The 21921-nt window shown below is 37.9% G+C and overlaps 1 protein-coding gene across 1 annotated transcript; it reads right to left on the bottom strand.

Moving 5' to 3' along the window:
* Positions 1 to 20664: 20664 nt before the first annotated feature.
* On the bottom strand, positions 20665 to 21327 carry LOC149213492 (uncharacterized). The gene has a single exon (XM_089389045.1). It carries the CDS (start codon positions 21325 to 21327, stop codon positions 20665 to 20667), a length of 663 nt encoding a protein of 220 aa, XP_089245171.1.
* Positions 21328 to 21921: the final 594 nt, after the last annotated feature.

Here is a 21921-nt window from a genome sequence, read left to right as displayed (position 1 = left end):
TCTTCTTTATCTAGGATTTGTTCTTGGAGTATATCCTCTTCTTTTGACCTTTCTTTCTCCTTTTCTTCTTCCTCTTCACAATCTATGTAGAATAATTTCTTCTCAGCACACTTATGACCTTTAGTGTATTTGCTATCACAACTGTAAAAAAGCCCTTTTGCTTTTTTTTCTGTGGTGTCAACCTTATAGGTTGTGGAAGACTAGGGGCAATAACACTTCCATCTTTATAGTTGTGAGTGGTATGCTTCTTGGTTGCCATAATTTTGCTTTCCATTTTTCTTGTTAACCTGAATGCCTTCTCTAATGAATCAGGTTCCCAAAGGTAAACATCATGTTGGATATTATCCTTTAAAGTCCCTATGAACACATCAATCTTATGCTCCTCTGGAATATTTTTTTACCCTTATGTTCAATTTTTGGAACTCCTCAATGTGCTCCATTATTGGAACCTTTTGTTTGAGACTTATCAATTGGCTAAAAAAAGTGTTGCTTTTTGTATCCTCATAATGTGTTATCAATTCTTCCGTAAAAATTGCCCAAGTGATAATTTGTTTACAAGAGCAAATCCATTGATACCATACAAACTAATTTGGTTCCAAATATAAAGTTGCAATACGCACCTTTTGTGTGTTTTACACATTATTGAGATCGAAAAATTGCTCCATCTATAATATCCATGTTGCAGGATCCTTGCCATCAAACTTCCTCATATCGATTTTTGGAATATGGTGGGTCTTCGATCCAACATTAGAGTCTATGAAATCATGATTAACATTTCTTTTGTTCTCATCAGGAGTTTCCTTTACTACCCTTTCACCATTAGTAAGCATTTCTTGTAGAAATTTTGTTATATCTGTCTTCAAATCTTCCATGCATGTCTTCAAATCTTCCATGCCTGTCTTCAAATCATCCATCTTAGCTTCCACGTCATTCATCTTAGTTTCTACGCCTTTCTTTAAACAATTCATCTTAGCTTCTACGCCTTTCTTTAAACCATCCATCTTAGCTTCTACATCTTTCTTTAAACCATCCATCTTAGATTCTGTTGCTTTTTGTGCAAGTGACACTTGTTGCACTTGGTCTTGTAATTTTGATATATCATGTTGCATTTCTTCCTCTTCTTCATGAGTCATGCTAGAGATTTCAGGTTTCTTACTAGGTGTTTGCATTTTCTTTCCTCGGGGCATCAATTACCAATAATAATGCTTTACTATGCCCTTTCAATTCCTTCAAACTAATTTTTGAAACCAAGCTTATTAAAAAAATTGAAAAAAATTACACACCTTTTTTCACTTTGTAGGAGCTTGATATTGAATCTGATGTATCTCTGTAATTTCCAATCATCCAGTTCTAAAATTGCGACCTATGGCAACCCTCTGTGTCCTCTTTCCATTGCCACTAGTCTGATCCAAATTGGATTCTCCAGGGAAGAGTTATGACAAATCTCCCACAGTGACCTGATTATAGACTAGTTCAATAGAGCGAACTTGTATGACGTGCCATGAGTTACTGTTTCAACCTTTGGCTCTGAAAAATATATGCAAGAAACTACAGTGCGTCCTCTTTCTGTACCTTCTTATGAAATTTCAATCCGATGCCCAGAGAGAAAGTTATGATGATTTTCCCCAGGTCACCTGTTTGGAATGTAATTCAGGAGTCTGCAAAAAGACCAACTTCCTTAGATCATATCTCCACAAATATAGCGCGAAAAGCTCTGAAATTTGGACCTAAGGTTCAATGCGATGTCTTCTCAAATGGGGTTTTTTTTTAGCTTCTGAAATGTCGCAGAAAAAAAGTTATAGCGAAAATTCCACGATGACTTATTTGGAGCAGCGAAACCCTAGAATCCAAAGCTCTGATACCAAATGTTATGAAACCAGCTCACAAAAAGATAGAAAAGATAGTTGAACGCCTTAGAATTCAGCCTATTTGAGGGGGAAACCTCCTTTACATTACACAAATGAACAATTCTTTGATGATTCAATGGACAAAACCTCCTTTCTATAAATAGGAGTCTAAAGAGTCACAATATGACCCAGCTGACCTAACAATAATAATATAAAGCCACAAAAATAACAATAGAGGGAATCTATGGGGCATATTAATAACAATATGGGGACAATAGGGGCACAACAATATTAATAAGGGATACAACTACAATAGTAATGGGGCAATCACTAGTATTATAGGGACCTAACAGGATTAAAGAATTTAAGGCTCTGGTGGAAATCCAAACAGACAAGAAGATAAAGATGCTGAGGACAGATAATGGTGGAGAGTTTTGCAATAAGGAATTTGAAGAATTCTGTAAGAAGTGTGGTATAGCACAAAAAAAGACTACTCCATATACACCTCAGCAAAATGGAGCTACAGAAAGAATGAATAAGACGTTGATGGAAAGGGCAAGAAGCATGCTCAGTGGTGCCGGGTTAGGAGAGGAATTCTGGGCAGAGGCGGTGGAGACAACATGTTACCTGGTCAATATATCACCTTCATCAGCGTTGGAGGATAAGACTCCACAAGAGGTATGGACTGGTAAGAAACCCTCTCTTTCACGTTTGAGGGTATTTGGATGTGATGCATATGTATATGTTCCAAAGGAGAAATGAACCAAGTAGGATAGTAAATCTGAAAAGTGCATCTTTATTGGGTATAAGGATGGTTTAAAGGGTTATAAGCTTTGGAACCCAGTAACAAGGGAGGTTGTGTACAGCCGAGATGTGGTGTTCAGAGAGGTGAAAGATGTTATTAAACATGAAGTCCAACCAAAGGAACCTGAGAAGATAGAGTTTGAGCTAAAGGAGGAAGAATCAGACTCTACAGCAGAGGAGGAATCAGAAGATGAAGAGCCACAAACTCTGGGTGTGAGAAGATCAATTTGAGAAAGAAGGTAGCCAGAAAGGTATAGTCCATCTACGTTCTATTCAAATTTTGCTTTATCTATTACTGATGATGATCCCAAAACTTTGAAGGAAGCAATAGATTCAGAGGATGGAAAACTCTGGAAAGAGGCCATGGTTGATGAAATGGCAACTTTGCACAAAAATGAGGCTTGGGATCTGGTGGAGTTGCCGGCTGGAAGGAAACCCATTGGCAGCAAATGGGTGTTCAAGAAGAAGACAAATGTAGAAGGAAAGGTGGAGAAATAAAAAGCTCGGTTGGTAGCAAAAGGTTATTCCCAGGTGCTGGGAATTGATTTTGGTGATATTTTTTCTCCTGTTGCCAAGATAGCTTCTATTAGATTACTTTTATATGTTGTTGCTACTTTTGATTTTGAGGTAGAATATATGGATGTGAAGACATCATTTCTTCATGGGGATCTGGAAGAGGAGATCTACATGAAGCAACCTGAAGGCTTTGCGGTGAAGGGTAAGAAAGAACTGGTATGCAAGATTAAGAAGTCTTTGTATGGGTTAAAACGGTCACCAAGGATGTGGTATTAGAAATTTGATACATTTATACGGGGACTTGGCTTCACCAGAAGCAAAGAAGATCACTGTGTGTATTTTAAATTAATTGGTGACCATGTCATTTATCTGATCTTGTATGTGGATGATATGTTGTTGGTTGGAAATGACAAAGAAATTATCCAGGATTTGAAGACCCAATTGTCCTCCAAATTCGACATGAAAGATCTTGGTGCTGCAAACTATATTTTTGGCATGGAAATTAAAAGAGATTGGGCAAAGAGGAAGCTCTGGTTAAACCAGAGAAAGTATGTCGAGACAATATTGCAGAGGTTTAATATGCAGGATAGTAAACTGGTGAAGGTTCCTATTCGTGTAGGTGTAAAGTTATCTATTGAACAATGTCCCAAGACACAAGAAGAGGAAGAAGATATGTCCCATGTTCCATATGCAAGTGCAGTCGGTAGTCTAATGTATGCGATGGTCTGTACTAGACCAGACATTGCACATGCAGTGGGAGTATTGAGCAGGTTTATGTCAAAACCAGGGAAGGAGCATTGGACAACAGTGAAGCGGGTTTTCAGGTATTTGCGTGGCACTAGTGATTATGGTTTGTGCTACCAAGGAAGACCAGGATTGGACAAAGTTTTGGATATCCGTGGCTTTGTTGATGCAGAATGGGCTGGAGATCTAGATCAGAGAAGATCTACAAGTGGGTATGTGTTTAACCTATTTGGAGGTGCAGTCAGTTGGATGAGTAAGAAACAATCTATAGTGGCACTATCAACTACAAAGGCAAAATACATGGCAGCCACTCATGCAAGCAAGGAAGGAGTTTGGTTGTAGAGATTGTGTTCAGGTATGGGGTTAGTACAGAGAGTTATAAGGATAGACTATGACAAACAAAGTGCAATTTTCTTGGCAAAGAACCCTGCTTACCATTCAAAGACAAAGCACATTGATGTTCAGTATCACTTTGTGAGGGATATGATAGAAGACAAAAAGGTGTTGCTGGTAAAGGTGGACACTTTGAAGAATGTTGCAGATGCATTGACAAAATTTGTGAGCTCTGAGAAGTTCTCTTGGTGTAGAGAAACAATGGGCATTACAAGGCTAGATAAATGACCAAGCTCTCTTGTGCCCCCCTGTGGAAAGAAAACAATATTCTTTCCACGACTAGCACACGTAGTGAATCGGGGGGGTGGAGCCCCCCCTTTGTTGTGCCGATTGCGTAGCGGGGGGATCACAGGGGGTTTGAGGGGGTGGGTAGCCCCCCTCTATGGGGTCCAAAGCAGTGCCTCGAGAAATTTTTTTTTGGACCCTATATTAGGTTGGGCAGACCTACCTATGGTTTTGTGCATGATTTTCGCACATGGTTTTGGACACGATGGTTTTCAGTCCATGGTTTTGGACATGATGGTTTTCGGTCCATGATATTGGATGCTTTGGCATGTATAAACGTGTATTGTAACATTGAAAGGAACATAATGAATAATCAAGCTGGTAGTCTCGGTTTTGGGATCCAGGGGAAAATCTCTGTGTATATGTGTTTTATGTGTTATGCTCTCGGATTGTTTATTTTCTATGTTTTAGAATTTGTATGCAGGTAATTTCTGTATGGGGTTAAAACCTACAACTATTACCCCTACAAGGTAATGCTCTCCTACAAAGAACTCTCACAACAACAACAACTCAAAAAATCTCATACAAAGATGACATACTTCAACTGAAATGAGCTAAAAATCATCATGTGAACCCTTCAATTCCACATTGAAGGACATAATCAAAACTTCATGATAAGAGAAGTTGAACTTGAGCTAAACCCTACTGGTTACAGCTATTGCAGTAGCCTTCTCGAAGTGATAATACCCCTATAAGGTCTTCTCCAGGCCCAAATACCTCCCAGAATTGCTTCCAAACCTTGACTGATCCATACACCTTTAGTCTCAAACTTGCAAAAATACTTTGAATATGTGCTCAAATAAAAAATTGAAGGTTACCAATGGGTTAAGAACATCCAAAAACCCCTAAGCAGCCTCTTTCTAAGCTCAATTTGGATAAAAACCCAAAAATTTATGAGCTTCCAAGCTCTCCCATAAACTTCACTGTTAACCATCCTACAAATTCGACCTTCTGGCTAACCGTCCTACAAATTTGCCCCAAAAACTGTGAATGGAGTGACAATTTTTCCCTCTACATGTGCATTTTGTCAGAAAATTAGTTCGTCCTTTAATGCCTTGAGATTGAAAAACATGGTTGTGTGGGAACATAAGGCTCAGGGTTGGGCCTTAATGGCCACACCCACTGATTAGGCCCCTTAAAACCTGGGTGAATGGTCATATTGTGCCACGGGACCAAGGGTCGGGCTAACAGCTCGCCCTTCCTGCTGGGCTACCAACATTCTCTAGCGCACAGTCACATATGGTCCATTGGACCTGGGGTTAACCCCCACATCATAGTGCCTTTGCCGAGCACCTTGTAGCCTCCTTGTTGTGGTCATATCAAGGCCCAAATGACCGAAGCTGAGGCCTTAAACTCAACATCTCCCCATAAAGAGCTCAGAACTCGCGCCTGTGGTCATGTGACTTAGTATCTGATTGGGGGCTAGGCCCTTTAAAATCCACCTAAACTGTTAGTGTTAGATCCGTTGCCATGGGTTATATGCTGTGGTTTAGTGGCCTTGGGCTGGGGCTAAGCCCCGAGCCCTTGACTCTCACCTGATCATCTACCATTCCACAAATTGATGAAATGCCTCTGATAGATTTAGATGCTAAAGTTATAGAGACAAAATGTGATTTTCATCTATATGAGATACATAATTGGGTCTATCAGAAGTTTGAAGATAACAGTGATGAGTTCAATTTATGGGAATCCATGTTACCACAATTTATTTTTCCTCAAACATAGGCTCTACACTTAACTGTCCTTGATTCTATACATCATTTTTCAGCTGAAGCCTTAGTAGAAATTTACTAGAGACTCACACTCCAGCAAAGGGTGTTCATTTTTTAGTCTTTTATGTTGTTAGGATTTGAAATTCCTTATCAAAATATTCCATACCCTTTATCAATATTTCCTAAAATGTGAAGACAAATTATTTCCATGTTGTGTTTCCTATTAGGATATCCAAGTGATGAATTGGTTGATGAAGCTTTTTTTAATAGTATTTGCAATTGGGAAGAAACCTACCCTTTTATTTGATTTCAGCCAGTTTATTTCAAACAATATTCATGAACAATTCTTAAGGTTTGGAAATGAAAGAGCCTTCAAGCATCAACAATTCTAGTTTATTTATTTATGTATCATCAATAAAAAATATTTAGAATGCTACTGCAAAAGTAGGATATGCAGGGAAATCAAAAGTCTGTCATCCATTGGACTTCATTAATGAGGAATTTTCTCTAAGTGAATTTGTTGATCGATTTCTTTATGTTTCAGTATGCCTTCTTAATAGTGATGTAGTTCCAAGGATTTCACCATAAATCTAAAGAATTCTACAATTGAGTGAGCAGAAAAGAGTTGGAGATTAGTATATGTACCAAAATTTTATAGAAATCAGAATTTATGAGTGTGAAATTCCACCATATAAGTTAGAAGTTTTACTCCCAATGAGAATTTTTGCCCTAGAATTCATAAGGAAATATTTAAATCTAGATGAAATTCATTTTATGTTAAGGAAGAAAAAATCTTAATTTAAATTAATAGCTCAAGTTGATCTTTTTCATTGCTAATACCAGAGTTGCTGACAAAGAGGTAGAAAATCTACTAGCCCAAATGAATTTTAAATTGAGTTTTAGTTGGCCTTATGATCCTATGGGAAAAATCTACTCCCTACATTCATCTGTCAAAGCCAAAGATAGAGAAATTTGCTAACAAAGACATTTGGGAAGAAAACACACTACAAGAATTGGCAGAGGAATCAACAATAGAACAGTCAATAGGACCAAGGGTACTTCCTACCCAACAGATGAAAGAAAAAGAGCTAAATAGAACAAGTCAAAGTGTATCAAAGTTAGAGGCAGAGCAATTCAGAGTGTATAAAAGGCAGAAAACAAAAAATGCAGAGGGAACAATATCAAAAAACATTTCTTCTGAAATTTCTTCACCTTCTACTATAGTTCTTTTAGGCGAGCTTGTTTTCAGTTTACAAGAAAGAGAAGTAACAAAGGAAAAAACCTCCTTCTTCTTCCATCCAAAATATATTTTCAGAATTTTTAGAGATGAAGAAAAAGAATGAGTCCTTGAAAGCAGTCACTTATACCCAATTTTGGAAGCAGACTTACTCCACCAAAAACAAGTTACTTTAACCTTAGATATTGAAAAGGGTCAATTCAAATTAGAATTTATGGAGGGAAAATTTCCTAGAGCTTTAAAACAAGAAGAATTTAAAACTTTTGTATAATCTTTTGATACAAAACATATTCACCCTATTGATCAAATATATTTACATAGGCAAACAAGTGAAATGATCTATTCAACTCTTACTAGTTCTTCCATTAATATGTCTAAGTTGCAGAATTCTTTAGCAAACATTCAGACAAAGCAAAATATGGAACAAACATATTCTCTTGCAAAAGATACAAGGATTAAATCTCTTGAGGACATTATAATCAAATTGGATTTAAATCCAAAAGATATTGATGCAGCCTAGGAAATTATCAAGAAGAAGAATGAATATATTCAGGCCTTAAGAAGAAAATTGAAATTTCCTACCACAAAACACCCTCAAACAGAGGAAATATGTGAATTAGAGAAAGAGAAATAAGCTCTGTTGTCATTCATTATTGAACAAAACATGCAGATACAAAAGATGGAAGAAATTTTAAGACAGAAAGAATAGGGTAGTAGCTCAGGAATTCCAACTGTTGAAACAATTTTAGTGGGAGATGAGGATACATAAAAGTTGTTTGAGGCACATTCTTCTATCACTTTAAAAAATGAAGAGATTGATAGATTAAAAGAAAAGCTGGATAAAATGGAACATAGTAAAATCAAATTAGATAATGCTTTATATCAAAGATGAATAAATATTTTGGTTTACATAAACAATTAGAGCAATATTTGAGTAGTTCTAACAGTATCTAGTGTCTGACACAAGCTAAGGAGAAAATATGGTTATAAATTATGTCATCTATTTTTGATTTATGGTCTCATATTGAAATTATTGTAGAATAGGAAGAATTGTTGGAAAGGACATAGGAAGCTATTGATGAGATAAAAGCTGAATTGGGGAACAAACCTACACTAGCAAGCAGAATCATTAAAGTTTTGAACACCAAATCAAGAGAACAACTTGAAGAAATAGGAATTGAAGACAAAACAGATGCAATTATTTAGACAAGAAAAGTACTTAGAAAGAAGACCCTTATGCTAAAGACTAAGGAAATGTGTGAAAATTTACAAGTGCAAATTAACAGATTTTACAATAATTTTTCTATTCTACAACAGAAAGGTCTCCCTTCTTTCAAGAATATGCAAGGCCAAATGATATCAGGTGAGAAATATCAAAGGTTTTTTAACAAAGAGGCATGTGACAAGTCAAAATTTGTTGGGATTAAGGGAGAGATTAATGGTCAAGAATTACTTCAAAATCTTGTTGATGATCTTTTCATTTGCTACAAAGTCAAACATTTATTCGTAGTAAAACCCTCTTTTGAGAAATACACTGAAGTAGATGAGTCTTACAGGAAGTTAATTGATCTCAGTTATCTAGTAGATGAAGAGTGGGAGTAATTGACTAAGGTTATTGAGTAAATCCAATTTATTAATGCAACATATCAACAACAACCAAAGCAACTAAGGATTTTAGGAAACAAAGATAGAACAACCTTAGATACATCACATTAGATGTAGTTTTCTATTTTTAGCCTTAAGTTGTTTAAATATTATCCAAAGTCTTGGATAAACATTTATTTTTGATGTAAATCCTCTAAAGGATTAGATATTTTGCAAAGTATTATATATACACTGCTCTTTTTTAACTAAGGTTGATACCTGGAGCAATTTTTTGGGATACTGCTATAATACTTTCAACTTCAAGATAATCAATGGATTTGGTTTCCATCTATGTCAAGATTTGTGTACTTGTGAGTGTTTTCCAATGATTTTCATAATCTATTTTTGCATATTTTTGAGGTGGTGTAGGACATTGGAAGGGTAGGGATGGGTATCAATCTCCTCGACATCCCTAGCAAAGTTATTTTCCATATTGTGTAAAAATTGAACAATATGTTTAATTGGTCACTCAGAAATCAATAGATTATTCCTTCTATGCTATACTTAAATATATTTTGTTCACTATAGAGATTCATCTATACATTTCCTCTCATCTAAGATGATTAGATGTTTAGGATGGATGTTTAATCTTCTAAGTTCTTCTTAATTCTTATTTCAAATAACTTATAAAGATTCTGTGCTATTATAATAGAACATTGGAACTTTTGTTGATCTAAAGGAACAAGGATTATAGGCATAAAAAAGTATTTGCATCTCTAGATCATCCATTTCATATATATACATCACAATTGTTTCTTTGGCATAGTTCTTTAGCCGAGAACTGTCTACAAAGAAACAACATTAGATAGGTGACGTTGCTGGGGAATGAGTTTTGAAGCTATTTCCCCCTGGGACAATGACTGTAATTTCCTATTAATGGTGATTAAGAGGCTAGTAGGCTGGAAATTTTCACCTGGAAACTTCAAAAGTTTAAAATTTTGGCTTCACGTAGACATACTAGATCTCATTATGATCCTGAATGATTTGCACCATTATCATATCCAAAGAGACTTGTTTAGATTGCTTCTATTATACACAAACTTGAAGCATCTTCTTCTTCTACTCCACCGGAATCAGTTCCACAACCTAGTCAACCGAAACATATCCCAATACCTTATGATCTATTTGATCTACCTCCTAAAATCTTAGAATTTCTTTCTAAAGGAATAGATCTACAAATTTCTTTATTAGTTCATCAACTTGAGTCTTTTGAACTTCCTATGTCTCTTTTAGAATCTTCTGATACAAAAGCAGAACTTGAATTACAACTACCTGAGCTTAAACCATGAGATTTTATATCCTCTGTTATTCATACCTTTCCTTCTACTTCCGATAAGCTTGAAGAGGAATTCAAATTCTATAAAAATCCCCTTACATCTGAGGATCAAGATACAATTGTTCTTGAGGCCAAAAAGCTAATTATCCATCCTCGGTCTCCAAAAAATCATATAATCTCAAAACAACAATCCCCTAAGAAACCTTCATCTCCTAAACAACTAATTTTACAACCAATTATGGCTGGTGTAGGACCAATTGTGGCTGCTAGATATGCAACATTTGTATTTCCAACAACAATTCAACTTCATGATTTCCCTAATGGATATATAAAGCATTTACCTAAATACAATGGGGAAACAAGGTTAAATGCAGAAGATCATTTATCTTCCTTTTTAGATTTTGCAGATAATCTAAACATATAACATGAAAATGTATACATGAGATTGTTTGTTCATTTGTTGCATGGAAATGTTAGAGTTTGGTTTAGGCAGTTGCAGGCAAATTCTATTCATTCATGGGGATAATTCACCAGTATTTTTATAAATCAGTGGGGAATCAAGAAGGATTTTGTTTATTATTTAGCTGAGTTTGATGATCTCAAAAGACATGCTAATGAATCTCTATCAGATTTTATCAAAAGGTTTAATAAAATTTATAACAAGATTCCTAAAGAGTGTAAACACCCAACACTTCAACTTGGTTTCACCTAGCCTTCTTGGGCTGCGCATTGTGTAGTTTCAGTCAGCAAGTTGTGACCTTCACCCCTGGATATACACAATGTGCAATCCCTGTCCCCCAAAACTAATGCATTGCATAATTTTTGAGCCCAAGACCCAGCCTTCTTTTCTAGAATTCCGCAATCCTTTTAGTCAGCCTGTCCCAAAACATGCATTGGGCAAGCACAAGCAACAATTTTCCTCCCTGTACCTCTGAAAAGCGTAATCCCATAGGGGACTAGTCTCCCTTTAGTCTTAGAACTATGCAAAGTCTTCTTATAGTGGTCACTCCTTCAGTCCGACCCACTATTTCCCATAATTGCACAGAGAACAACCTCTCTTCATTTCCAGAATTGTGAATGAGATGCCTTCAATGGTTCTCCCCTCATACCAACCCACTATCTCCCAAAACTACACAAAAGTGATTCATCCTTCCTCTATAGAACTATGCAAATATTCCACAATTTCCCCTCCTTTATCTGGACTCACTCATCTCCAAAGCTACACAGAAGACAACCTCTCAGCCCAGCTTGAACTATGCATTGCACAGTTCCAGGCCTCAAGCCTCAGCCCTGGCTACTAGGAATTCACAATGCACTATCACTGAGCCTCTCTTCCTAACATGTAACTCAGTTCTGGCTCAGTCCCTGGACCAAAATGCACCATCTTAGGCTAGGAGGTTTTCGAGCCAATGTCATCTCATCATGAGTAAATTACAAATACAAGAACCTTGAGGGATGAGGAAGTAGGAGATGAAGGAGGAATATATGTAAAGGACATTATTATAGCTGATCATGCAAGATGATCTATCAAGGAACAAGGAAACCAACTCGCGAACACAACCCAAGACTTGAGATCATTGAAGATTCATGTCACAAAGCCATAAGGACGTGGAAGACAATATTATTCTCAAGCAAACGTCATTCACAACAGCACATGACTTGAAATTTCCACATCACCAAGAAATCCATGTTAGCAGTGTCATGTAATATCATGTCATGAGTGGTCATATGCCACATCACTATTATGGATCATGTACATTATATTCAAATGTATTGTAAAGTGGAAGTCCAAAGGACACACATGAATATGGAGAGTCATGTAAGTTGAAAAGTCATAGGAAGTTGAATAGTCATGAGGATAGTCAAAGAGTCACAAAGGGGAACCATCACCCCTTGGTTATATATACCCCCTCATTGTATGAGCAAAGGACTGCTCACCTTGGCTCCTCTCGCAAGTCATTAGAGAGATCTGCTAGTTCTTTGAGGAGAAAGGAATGGCTCCAATGTCCCACTATTGGTGCTAGTGATGTACATTGTAAACATTTGTCTTGGAACTTTTACTTTATAATAGAGGCCTTTTAAGGCCAACAAGTTCTTCATGCATGGACTATGAATGTTTGTAAGACTATTCTATGGATGTTTGTATTTCATGTTTACTTTCACATGTACTAAGATATTTGATCTATTTCAGTTGGTTTAGTGCTTATACTATTGAGGATGTGTTGTAATGGTTGTTATTGTTGTCCCATCCTTGTGGACTATCCGTGGGATACTAGATAGATCTTTCCTTGTTTGTTGGTTGTAACGACCATCGCATCCACTGTGGAATATTTTGCTGGATGTTATACGGAGCCTTTTGGTTCATGTGTGTCCATTCCTCAGTGGTACTATTACCTCTCATGTAGAGGCTCATTTTTCTCCCTCCTTCTTTAGTAGAAGAACCTTGACACAGTTTCAACTGCACACTCACCAGGCACACCTTCCTTGCTTTTCAAAGACACCATTGTATCACTCTCCTATGTTGACAACTAGAGCCAAGGAAAAGGATTTGGAAACTGGACCTTTATAACAGATGTGACTCCTACACAAAATGGTGTGAGGCCTGATTGGGAATTCATATGAGGGAGATCCCCTTGGCTAACAGATTTCCAGCACCATCAATAAAATGTTGTTATAAGGAGGGCCAAATGTTAGGTTGTGATCGTTGAGTCTAGCTTGAATCTCTTATTCAAAATGGCTCTTTCCAAATCATAATCCCATGATTTTTTTCTAAAGATATTAATTGTACCATCCCTGTAGAATTTATTCATAACATGTCCCAATTGAAGTTCAATGGTGAGGGTAAATCAACTTTTTGTGAACATCTATTTCAAGTTTTTCATTTTTTCCTTGTTAATGAAATATATTGCAAATATGTCATGGCTAGACTACTCACCCTCGCATTTGAAGGTCGCGTTAGTCAATGGTGTCATACATTACCCATTGCTTCTATCCATTCGTTCGAACAACTTGCCAAGGAGCTTCATAAAGCCTTCAATAAGTATGACTACCAAAATGTTGTGAAAGAATCAATCTCTTAAAGAATAAAGCCAAATGAATCAGCTGAGGATTTTTCCAATAGATTCCTTCACATTTGTTATGATATTACTAAAAATCATATGAATTGGGATTTCTTACGACAAGAGTTTGAGCGTTTGGTTCTGATCTCATTACACGATGAACCCAAACCCCCTGATTCTCCTATTCCCCCAACTCATGCCAATCATGAGACACCTCAAATTTCATAGGAGGAGCTTATTGCCTCTTTTGTTCTTTGTCCTCCTCCCTTTCTAGTCTCGATGTGGGTGCCTCCTTACAATGGTTGTAAAACTGGATAAATCTGCAAATCAAATCTCCAATCCATCTTCTCATTCTTCTTCTACTTTTCATGATTCAGATTCAGTGGAGGAAATTCCACAATGGCTCATGAAGCCTACGATGAAGAATCAATTCTCCATTCCATAAGATGATGTCACCATTCACAACTCTAGTCTCAAAGATAACCGAGATTTATGTTATACTCTATCATATACATATCTTGACTCTTTGTACCATGACCCGCTTGAGCAATCTGTTCCATTGGCTAGTTTTCCACACTCTTTTAATTTGCGTGTTGCTGGTTCAAATTGTGATTAGGTACAAGGAAGTCACTCTACTTAGGTAGAGGAGTAGGAAGGTGAAGGTGCTTTTAATATTTCCTATGTTTCTCAAGATCCTTCATGTCAAAGTGATGTGCTTCCATTCTTGGATTATTGTCAATCTGTCAATCTCTATAGTGAATCAAATATAATCAATTCTTTCGATTAATATGTAGCCTTAGGCAATAAACATTCAGATGAAGATCATTTTTCTGGTGTGTGCAGTAATGAATGACCATGTGAGTCATCTAATCTTTTTACCCTTGATCCAAAATATGATTCGGTTAAAGAATATGTATTTATCAAAACTTCTCCTTCACCTCACTATCCCTTGTGTTATGTCAGTAGTAATGCATCTACCTATGACAGAGATACTCCATGCTCTTCAGTTTCTTCATCTGATGATTTATGACAAGGTGGTGAAGTTGTCCATGATGAGATTGAAAACAATCAAAACATAGAGTACCCTTCCCATCCCTCATCATCTCTTTTCTTACATGAAGACAACTCTTCAAATCACCTTGCTCACAAAATTTCCCTGATTCATTTATCCTTGAATTTTCTATCAAAAGAGCCTTCCCATTTGAGTCATCTGATTATTGAAGTTGAAAAATATGGTGAAACCTATGACAAATATGGATTCCATCTAGTGAGCAGTATTGAAACCAATAACAACAACTATCCTCAAACCATGAATGCTTCAGTTCAAGCTTCAAAATGATATTCTACAATCTTAGAAAGTTTTGAGACCTACCATGGAGTCGAGGCACTTCAACTTCCATTGATGGTTATGTCAGGATCTCGCGACTCTGGTAAGCCCCTCGAACTAAGTTAGATCTAGTTTCTCTTTGTTGACATGGCTAATGTGCACTATGCCAACAAGGGGAACTAAATCGATTGCAAGCCCCAATTAGACCTGCTTTCATTTGGATTGGCTAGCTCCAACGGGTTTTAAGGGACCCCGTAAACCGCTTGAACATGTCGAAAGATTGCTTCTGGGAGGAAGACTTCAATTAAATCAACAAAATGAAATAGCTAACCTCTATGTACTAAATCCTATCTATACTACTTCTAACTACTCCAATCTATCCTGTAAGAGCATGATATAGAGGTTTAAACATCATATATATGTTCAGCAGGAGCGTGATAAAGAAGGTTAAACATCATGCATAGATTCAAGTCCAAATGAATCAATCACTGAATTCATAGCTGGAAAATACTGTATTAAAGCTAAATTGAAATCCAATCACTCATATAGGAATCCAAATTCTTCTATGGAATTAAAACTGCAACTGATGTTAGCCACATGGGGTAGGCAATTTGGTAATCCGCTACGGTATAGTTTGTCTGTAAAGCAGACTTCATATTTGAGGTCATGAGTTCAAATCCCCAGACTTACCTGGAGTTGTGTTATAGCGGACATGCATAGTTCCTAGGGGTTATAGTGGTGGCGGCCAGAATCGACCCTGTGTTATGCGAGTTGCGAGGCTGTCCCAGTTGCTGATTCCCCTGTCAACAAAAAAAAAACTGCAACTGATGTTTAATTTAGTTTCAAATCAGAGACCATTCACAAGTTAACCATGAAACTGAATTGCATTGAATTTAACAAGATTAATAGTGAACTATAAGTCATCAAAATGCATAAATATAAATCACATTTACATTCATGCTAGTAACAACACTCTGATCCAAAACAATACAATGAGTCTGAAACTAAAGGCTCCTTCTTCCCTAAAAAACAATCCTCCTCATTCACAATAAATTGACATTGTTCTTTTCGAAAATCAAAAGCCCTCCTCCTTTCTTCGGAGGTAATATTTATGCAGCCGTGAATGACCTTCGGCTTTCCATGACCTTTTAGATCCCTCTTCTTGTTACACAGATCACTACGTATAGATGTGAAAGGTTGGTGAAACTGCCAACAAGCTGAGGTCACCCTGCCTCTTCATCTTCCCACTGTTTCAGATATGCGAATAGAGTACACAGAGATAGGATCATTAGCGTGACTACCGGCACATAGAAAGCATAATGGTTGGGTCGATTCCTTTCCTGAGACAGATGTGGTTAAAGGGGTGACTGTATGCTGCCTTCCCATAATGAAGATTGGGACAACTCTACTCATAGAATGTACAGGCAATGCGTGGGGTTCTGACCTGGAACGCTTACGGTCAGACCCTTAAATGCAGCACTTCTGCGTATATGGCCCTTCAAATCCCCTCCTGTCTCCTTTGCTTCTCACCTACAAGGATAGCCATCATTAGCTTGATGATTGTGCATAATAGAACAAGAATGTTCAATCAAACGTGAATGCTGCTTTCATTCGTTTTATAAAACTACTGAACTAGTGTGAAAAGGATTTATGCCTGATACACAGTCAACATACAATTTCCCACTCAACCCATAGGCTTGGCATAGTTTCTGAGGGCTTCCTTTCATCGCAATCAGGTATCGCCCCCCCCCCCCCCAAGTCATAGTACCCATGCCTTCCACCGCCCCAATGTGCAATTACACTATCAGGACTCCACGGGCATATCTTTTACAATGAAAACCCAATCCTTTGTAATTTTGAAAAAGTTGGAAAACACATGAAAACGCAAGAAAAACTGCCCCGATCGCTCAAGCCGAACCTCAATTGTTATATGTTGGAGTCTATAAATATCTCTGGGTTTGGCCTATCGCATATCGCAATAGGCACAAGCCTGGGGCTTCGTTGATCACGATATGCGATAGGGCTTCGGCCTCGAAAATATATATATATATATATATATTGCATTTGATAGCTCGGTAGGTCTGCCAAATTGTTGCACGTATTGTGTATAAGGCCCGAGGCTCTGCCGATATGTGATATGTGATGGGACTTCAGACCCGACATATATATGAAGTGTGGTCAATAGTGTCGTCGGGTCCGGAATATAGACTTGCCTTTGAAAACCAGGGCTTCAATGTTTTTTCGAGAACAAAGGAATATATGGAGAAACCACATCCGGGCCAAAGGTCGGACTTGAAATGCTATACGTTCCAATCCATAATAATTAGTAGATTTGAAAGATATACATGCTCTTTATACACATAGCTTTGGGGCTTCGCCGATAGCGAATTGCGATGGGCTCCAGACCTAAAATGTATATGTTTGAGTTAATAAAACCCATCGGGTCCGGAAGCCATGAAAGCATTGTGTTATTTGCGATGGGCCCAAAAGGGTTTATGCCTGTTTTGTGGAGTATTTCGGTTATGAGGAATTATGATAGAAAAAGGACATGATGGAAGATTTCATGAGTTAAGCACACCGACGATTATGATAAGGGTGGGGGTGATTGTTTGTGCGGGCATAAACGTATCATGCATGTTTGTGAAGATTAAAAGGTCATGATGGAGGGAGTGAACAAAGGGCTAGGCTGTGTCAGGAATGAACCATTGCAATAGAGGTTTATTCAATGGCTTAGCCATCAGGCATGGAAAATCTGACTCGGCAAAGAGTTAAAATCCTTGTGATAAAACAATTCATTCTGACAAATGAGAAATCAAACTTCTAGGGGACCCATTCAAAAACTTGCTACTAGAGCATGTTTTAATAGGGTGGTAGTTGTGGCCACAACAAATGGTGAACTGCTGGACGAACCTGTTATCTCTATTTCCAAATAACCTTCAGGTCAATAAAACATCAAGATGTTAAGATAAACTTGAAATGCAAACTATATAGATGGAAAAGCATGGGTTCCACTTAAACATTAACTGCTTTAGGAGGGATAGAGATAAATAGCTTCTACTTACTGATATGATTTTGACAAGCATTCTCCAATGGCAGTATTATGGGGTTTATTGACCTTCCTTTACCTATTTCCCACTTTCAAAAATCCCTTTGGGGCTGTCACTGGTTTGTCCATACCTGTTTAGGTGTGTACCTCAGCTCTTTATTGCTCATCAAGCTTGATGTAGACATGTTTATCTTGCACTTTATATGAGAATTTCAGTGCTATATTTTCATTGATTGAATGGGGCACAATCATGGATCATGCCATATTTTTAAACCGCTTAAGCAAGGTTGGGCTTGCTGTGTCAACTAGCACTCTGAGCCCAACAACATTCCTTACTCTAACCGGATTCCCAAACAACCTTTACTTCCAGATTGGCACAAGGACTTCACATTTCATTTCTTTTTAGATAAGTCCTTCCAATTTCAGGCACAAGGACTAGAGCACAATTAGATTTGCCACAGGGTATGAGACAGTGAGATTGGCCCATGAAAGAAGGTTTACTTGTGAGTAATATGTATTGGACCATTTAGTGTGGTGGATGGGACCAATGGAGAATGACTGTAAATCTTACAAGCAAGTATAGGCTAGGTCTAAGTGGGATTTATTTAAATGCATCGTTCCTCCATGCCAGTCCAGCTGTAGTTACACATTTTTTGTTTTATAAAGATGCCCTTATGTGCTCTAGATATCCAAGTTATCAACAGATCTCACATTGTTCCCAATAGATGCCCATGAGGGGTTTCGGTTTGCATTCCACTGTTGATTCTCAAGTGCTCGTGGGCTGATAGAAAGTTTGTTTGATTTGCAGGGAAATGATGGATTCAGGAATAGCAGAATCACTAGCAAGTTAATGAGGAAGGGGACGGCTGAGAGTGATGAATGAGGGAAAATTTGAAAGGTAGAATGAGACTGGAGGACCCCATCAGCTGGCTGAAAAGGAATGTAATTCAAAACAGCAGGAAAATAGAATTTGCAGAAAACAAAAAGAAAGGACAAGAATACAAGTACACTAACAGCAAAATGAAATGAACTCTAACCTACTCAGAGGGTAACCACCATGTGGTGGCTACTGGAAGTATCTCTTGAGATGCTGGCCATTTGTTATCTCAAAATCAAGCCCTGGAAGGCTGCAGACCAGGTTGACTTCAAGTAACTATTTCAAACCAGACTTTTGACTAAGGCTTAGCCTCCTTAGCCTGAGAGGGCTCTCTCAAAGGTTATTAATTTTGACTAATGATAAGATGGCTAACTCTTGTGAGACACATGAACAAGTATGTTGGCTGGACAAACATTAAACTAATTCCCATTGGGCTTATGGAGTCAATCAAACCTCAGTAAATAATGATATTGCCTTTACATAGAAGTCAGGGCATGTGACATTTAAATGTTCAAAACACAACTCTTATAAAACCACAGTTCATAGATGAGTACAGGAAGTCAGAGCAGCATAAGTGAATTCTGAGTGATTACTCATCTAAGCAATTGAAAAAAGACATGAAGGACAAAGTAAAATAACACATCTTGAACATAGAAATGCTTTATGAATCCTGAGAAGAAAAACATATAACTTATATTACTGAACTCTGTTTTTTACACAAGCCAAAACAATCCTCTGTTTTATAAAATATCCAACCCTCATTACATAGATGTTTCAGCTATATATAGAAACATAATTCTAACTACTTTGAGCTTCCTCCTCCAGCATGAGGGGAGCTCGATGACTGCCACTAATGACACCTATCTGCTTTGCAACAAACTATTAAATACAATAAGTGCTAACTGAAGTTCTAAAGAGTTCTAATTTGATTATGACTCTAACTCTATCTTCTTCGTAGAATGATTCCTCCTTGCTCTTTGACACCTGGTTTCCTTTTCGTTTGGCTGAGATGGCTGAGATGAGTAGTTAATGCTCCATGTTGGCTTTGGATGCTGAAGGCTTTAACTGCTCAGTGATGTTAGGGAATATCCCTTGCTTTTCGGTTCTGGTCCCCCATCACTTCGAATATGCAGCAGCATGTCTTTTTAGTCCCTTTAATGATTCAAAATATGGTACGCTGCCACATTTCTGTCTTGATCTGAACGGTTATTGTAGCTCCATCTGATACCTTGTATATCCTTTAGGTGTCTCCCTTTCAAAATTCCCGCTCATAATACCAATCTGCCTGTCTGTGTTAAAATCAACACCTACACCAGTTTCGTAGCGCGCTACGAAACTGCTGTGTAATTTCAAACAGCTTGCTTTTTAGTGCTTAGCGGACCAAGTAGTGGTAGCTGTAATATTACTAATGCAACAACTATACAACTATGAACATGAGGCCAAAATGCTGCTACACTCTCACACTCCTAATTATACATATGGATAACCTGGTGTCGATACACAAAGTATGTAAATCCAAAAATATGACTATGAAAGGCAGAAGTATTGGTGTGACCGCTGCATACACCAGTCCAAGCAAAAGTATAGTTGAAGTTGAGGAAGTGCTTCTGGGAAACCGACACTGCCAGGATCCATGGCATTCTCCCTATCCTTCTCAGTCTTCATCAAAAACATGTTCTTCAGATAAAAATGATTAATGGCTTCAATCAGAGAATTTCACCAGCAATGCAAGCCCATCCATCAATCATGATATAAGTGATGGAAAAGGTAGCTTTCATTGGTATTAAAACTCCAATAGTCTTTGGTACCTTGGTAAAAATCCTTGAAGAAATTGTGTAAAATGACGTGAACACTGAACCTGCTGATTGTGATGGGCCGGATGAGGGATTGAAATTTATCAAAAGCCGACTCCGACGGAGTTCCCATAGTAATTATCTTTAATCGCAGCCTTGAATTTTTCCTCTGGCAATGGCAAGCATTCCTTCTGAATACGGAAGCGTATCTGGGCTGGAAAAGGCTTCTTCGAAGTCTTGAATGCATCAGGTTCAAGTTCATATCCACCTTTACCTGCAGCCTTGTATATTCCATACATCAGACGAAGGTTGAAGTCATACAAAAAGAGCCGCATTCCATTCGTAACCTTCTCAACAAGCTCTTTGTGCGCCTTAGGCAACCCAAAAACACGATAACGGAAACAGTCCTCCTTTGTTTTCGAGTTGCACATAAATATTAGCCCTTGAATGTCTTCCTTCACGCCACCGGCTGTTTCAGGTTTCTTATCATCCTGACCCTGCGGCTTCTTTTTATTCTTCTTATTCTTTTTCTTCTTGTTCTTGCCAGATTTCTTGTCTCCTTTCTTCGCATCTTCGTCTTTTTCCTCGTTCTTCTCACCTCCAGTCTTTTCCTCTGGAGCACCATCAGCAGCTTCATCTATAGCCATGTTCGCGGGTTCGTCGAGCTTTTCAGAATTTTTGTCTACCTTAGGCTCTTCTATGGTTTCCACCTTCTCAGAAACAGAGATCTCCTTCTCGACCTCGACCTCGACTTTGTCGTTGGCCATAGATCCCGGTTTTAAACTAATGCCCAAAAAAAATGTTATGAACCCATCGCTGGAAATACAGAGCAAGGAATTGTTCATTCAGAAGTTTGAATTCTCCCAATCGACTTGGACACCGCTTTCGACATCAAAGGAAACACCATAATCCACACCATCGCGACCTGCTCTCATGCCAACATGGCATCCAAAAAGAACTGCCGATAGAAGACACAATCTCCGGTACTGAGGAGGGACAATAAAGTGGCCGCCGTCTCAAAAAAAACAAATCATGCCGACCTTGCAAAAGCCGGTTATAGCGTGCGCTTTCCCATTGAGAAATGTCCCCGGAAACTTATAAACGATATGCTTCAAAATGGCCGCAAGCTCTCGTTCTTTTGCAGTCTCTAGAGAAAAGGTATACTCGGGCCAGCGGCAAAGAATGATTGCATATTCATTTAAAGTCTCTTTAATGCGTTCATACCTTTTCTCGACAAATGGTGTTTTTAAATGTGATGTTGTGACAACTGACCAACGGATCTTATCAAGCTTACAGGAATCAAGCAATGAAAGCTGTTGCCCTGAATCCACAGGATTATATATAAGTGAAACAACTCCTTT

The sequence above is a fragment of the Pinus tabuliformis genome, chromosome 1_1 (assembly GCF_031772625.1).
Source record: "Pinus tabuliformis cultivar Carrire ecotype Pingquan chromosome 1_1, CPIR1, whole genome shotgun sequence".
NCBI classification, from domain to species: Eukaryota; Viridiplantae; Streptophyta; class Pinopsida; order Pinales; family Pinaceae; genus Pinus; species Pinus tabuliformis.
The sequence above is the reverse complement of the archived record's forward strand: the minus strand, read 5'-3'. Positions and strand labels throughout refer to the sequence as shown.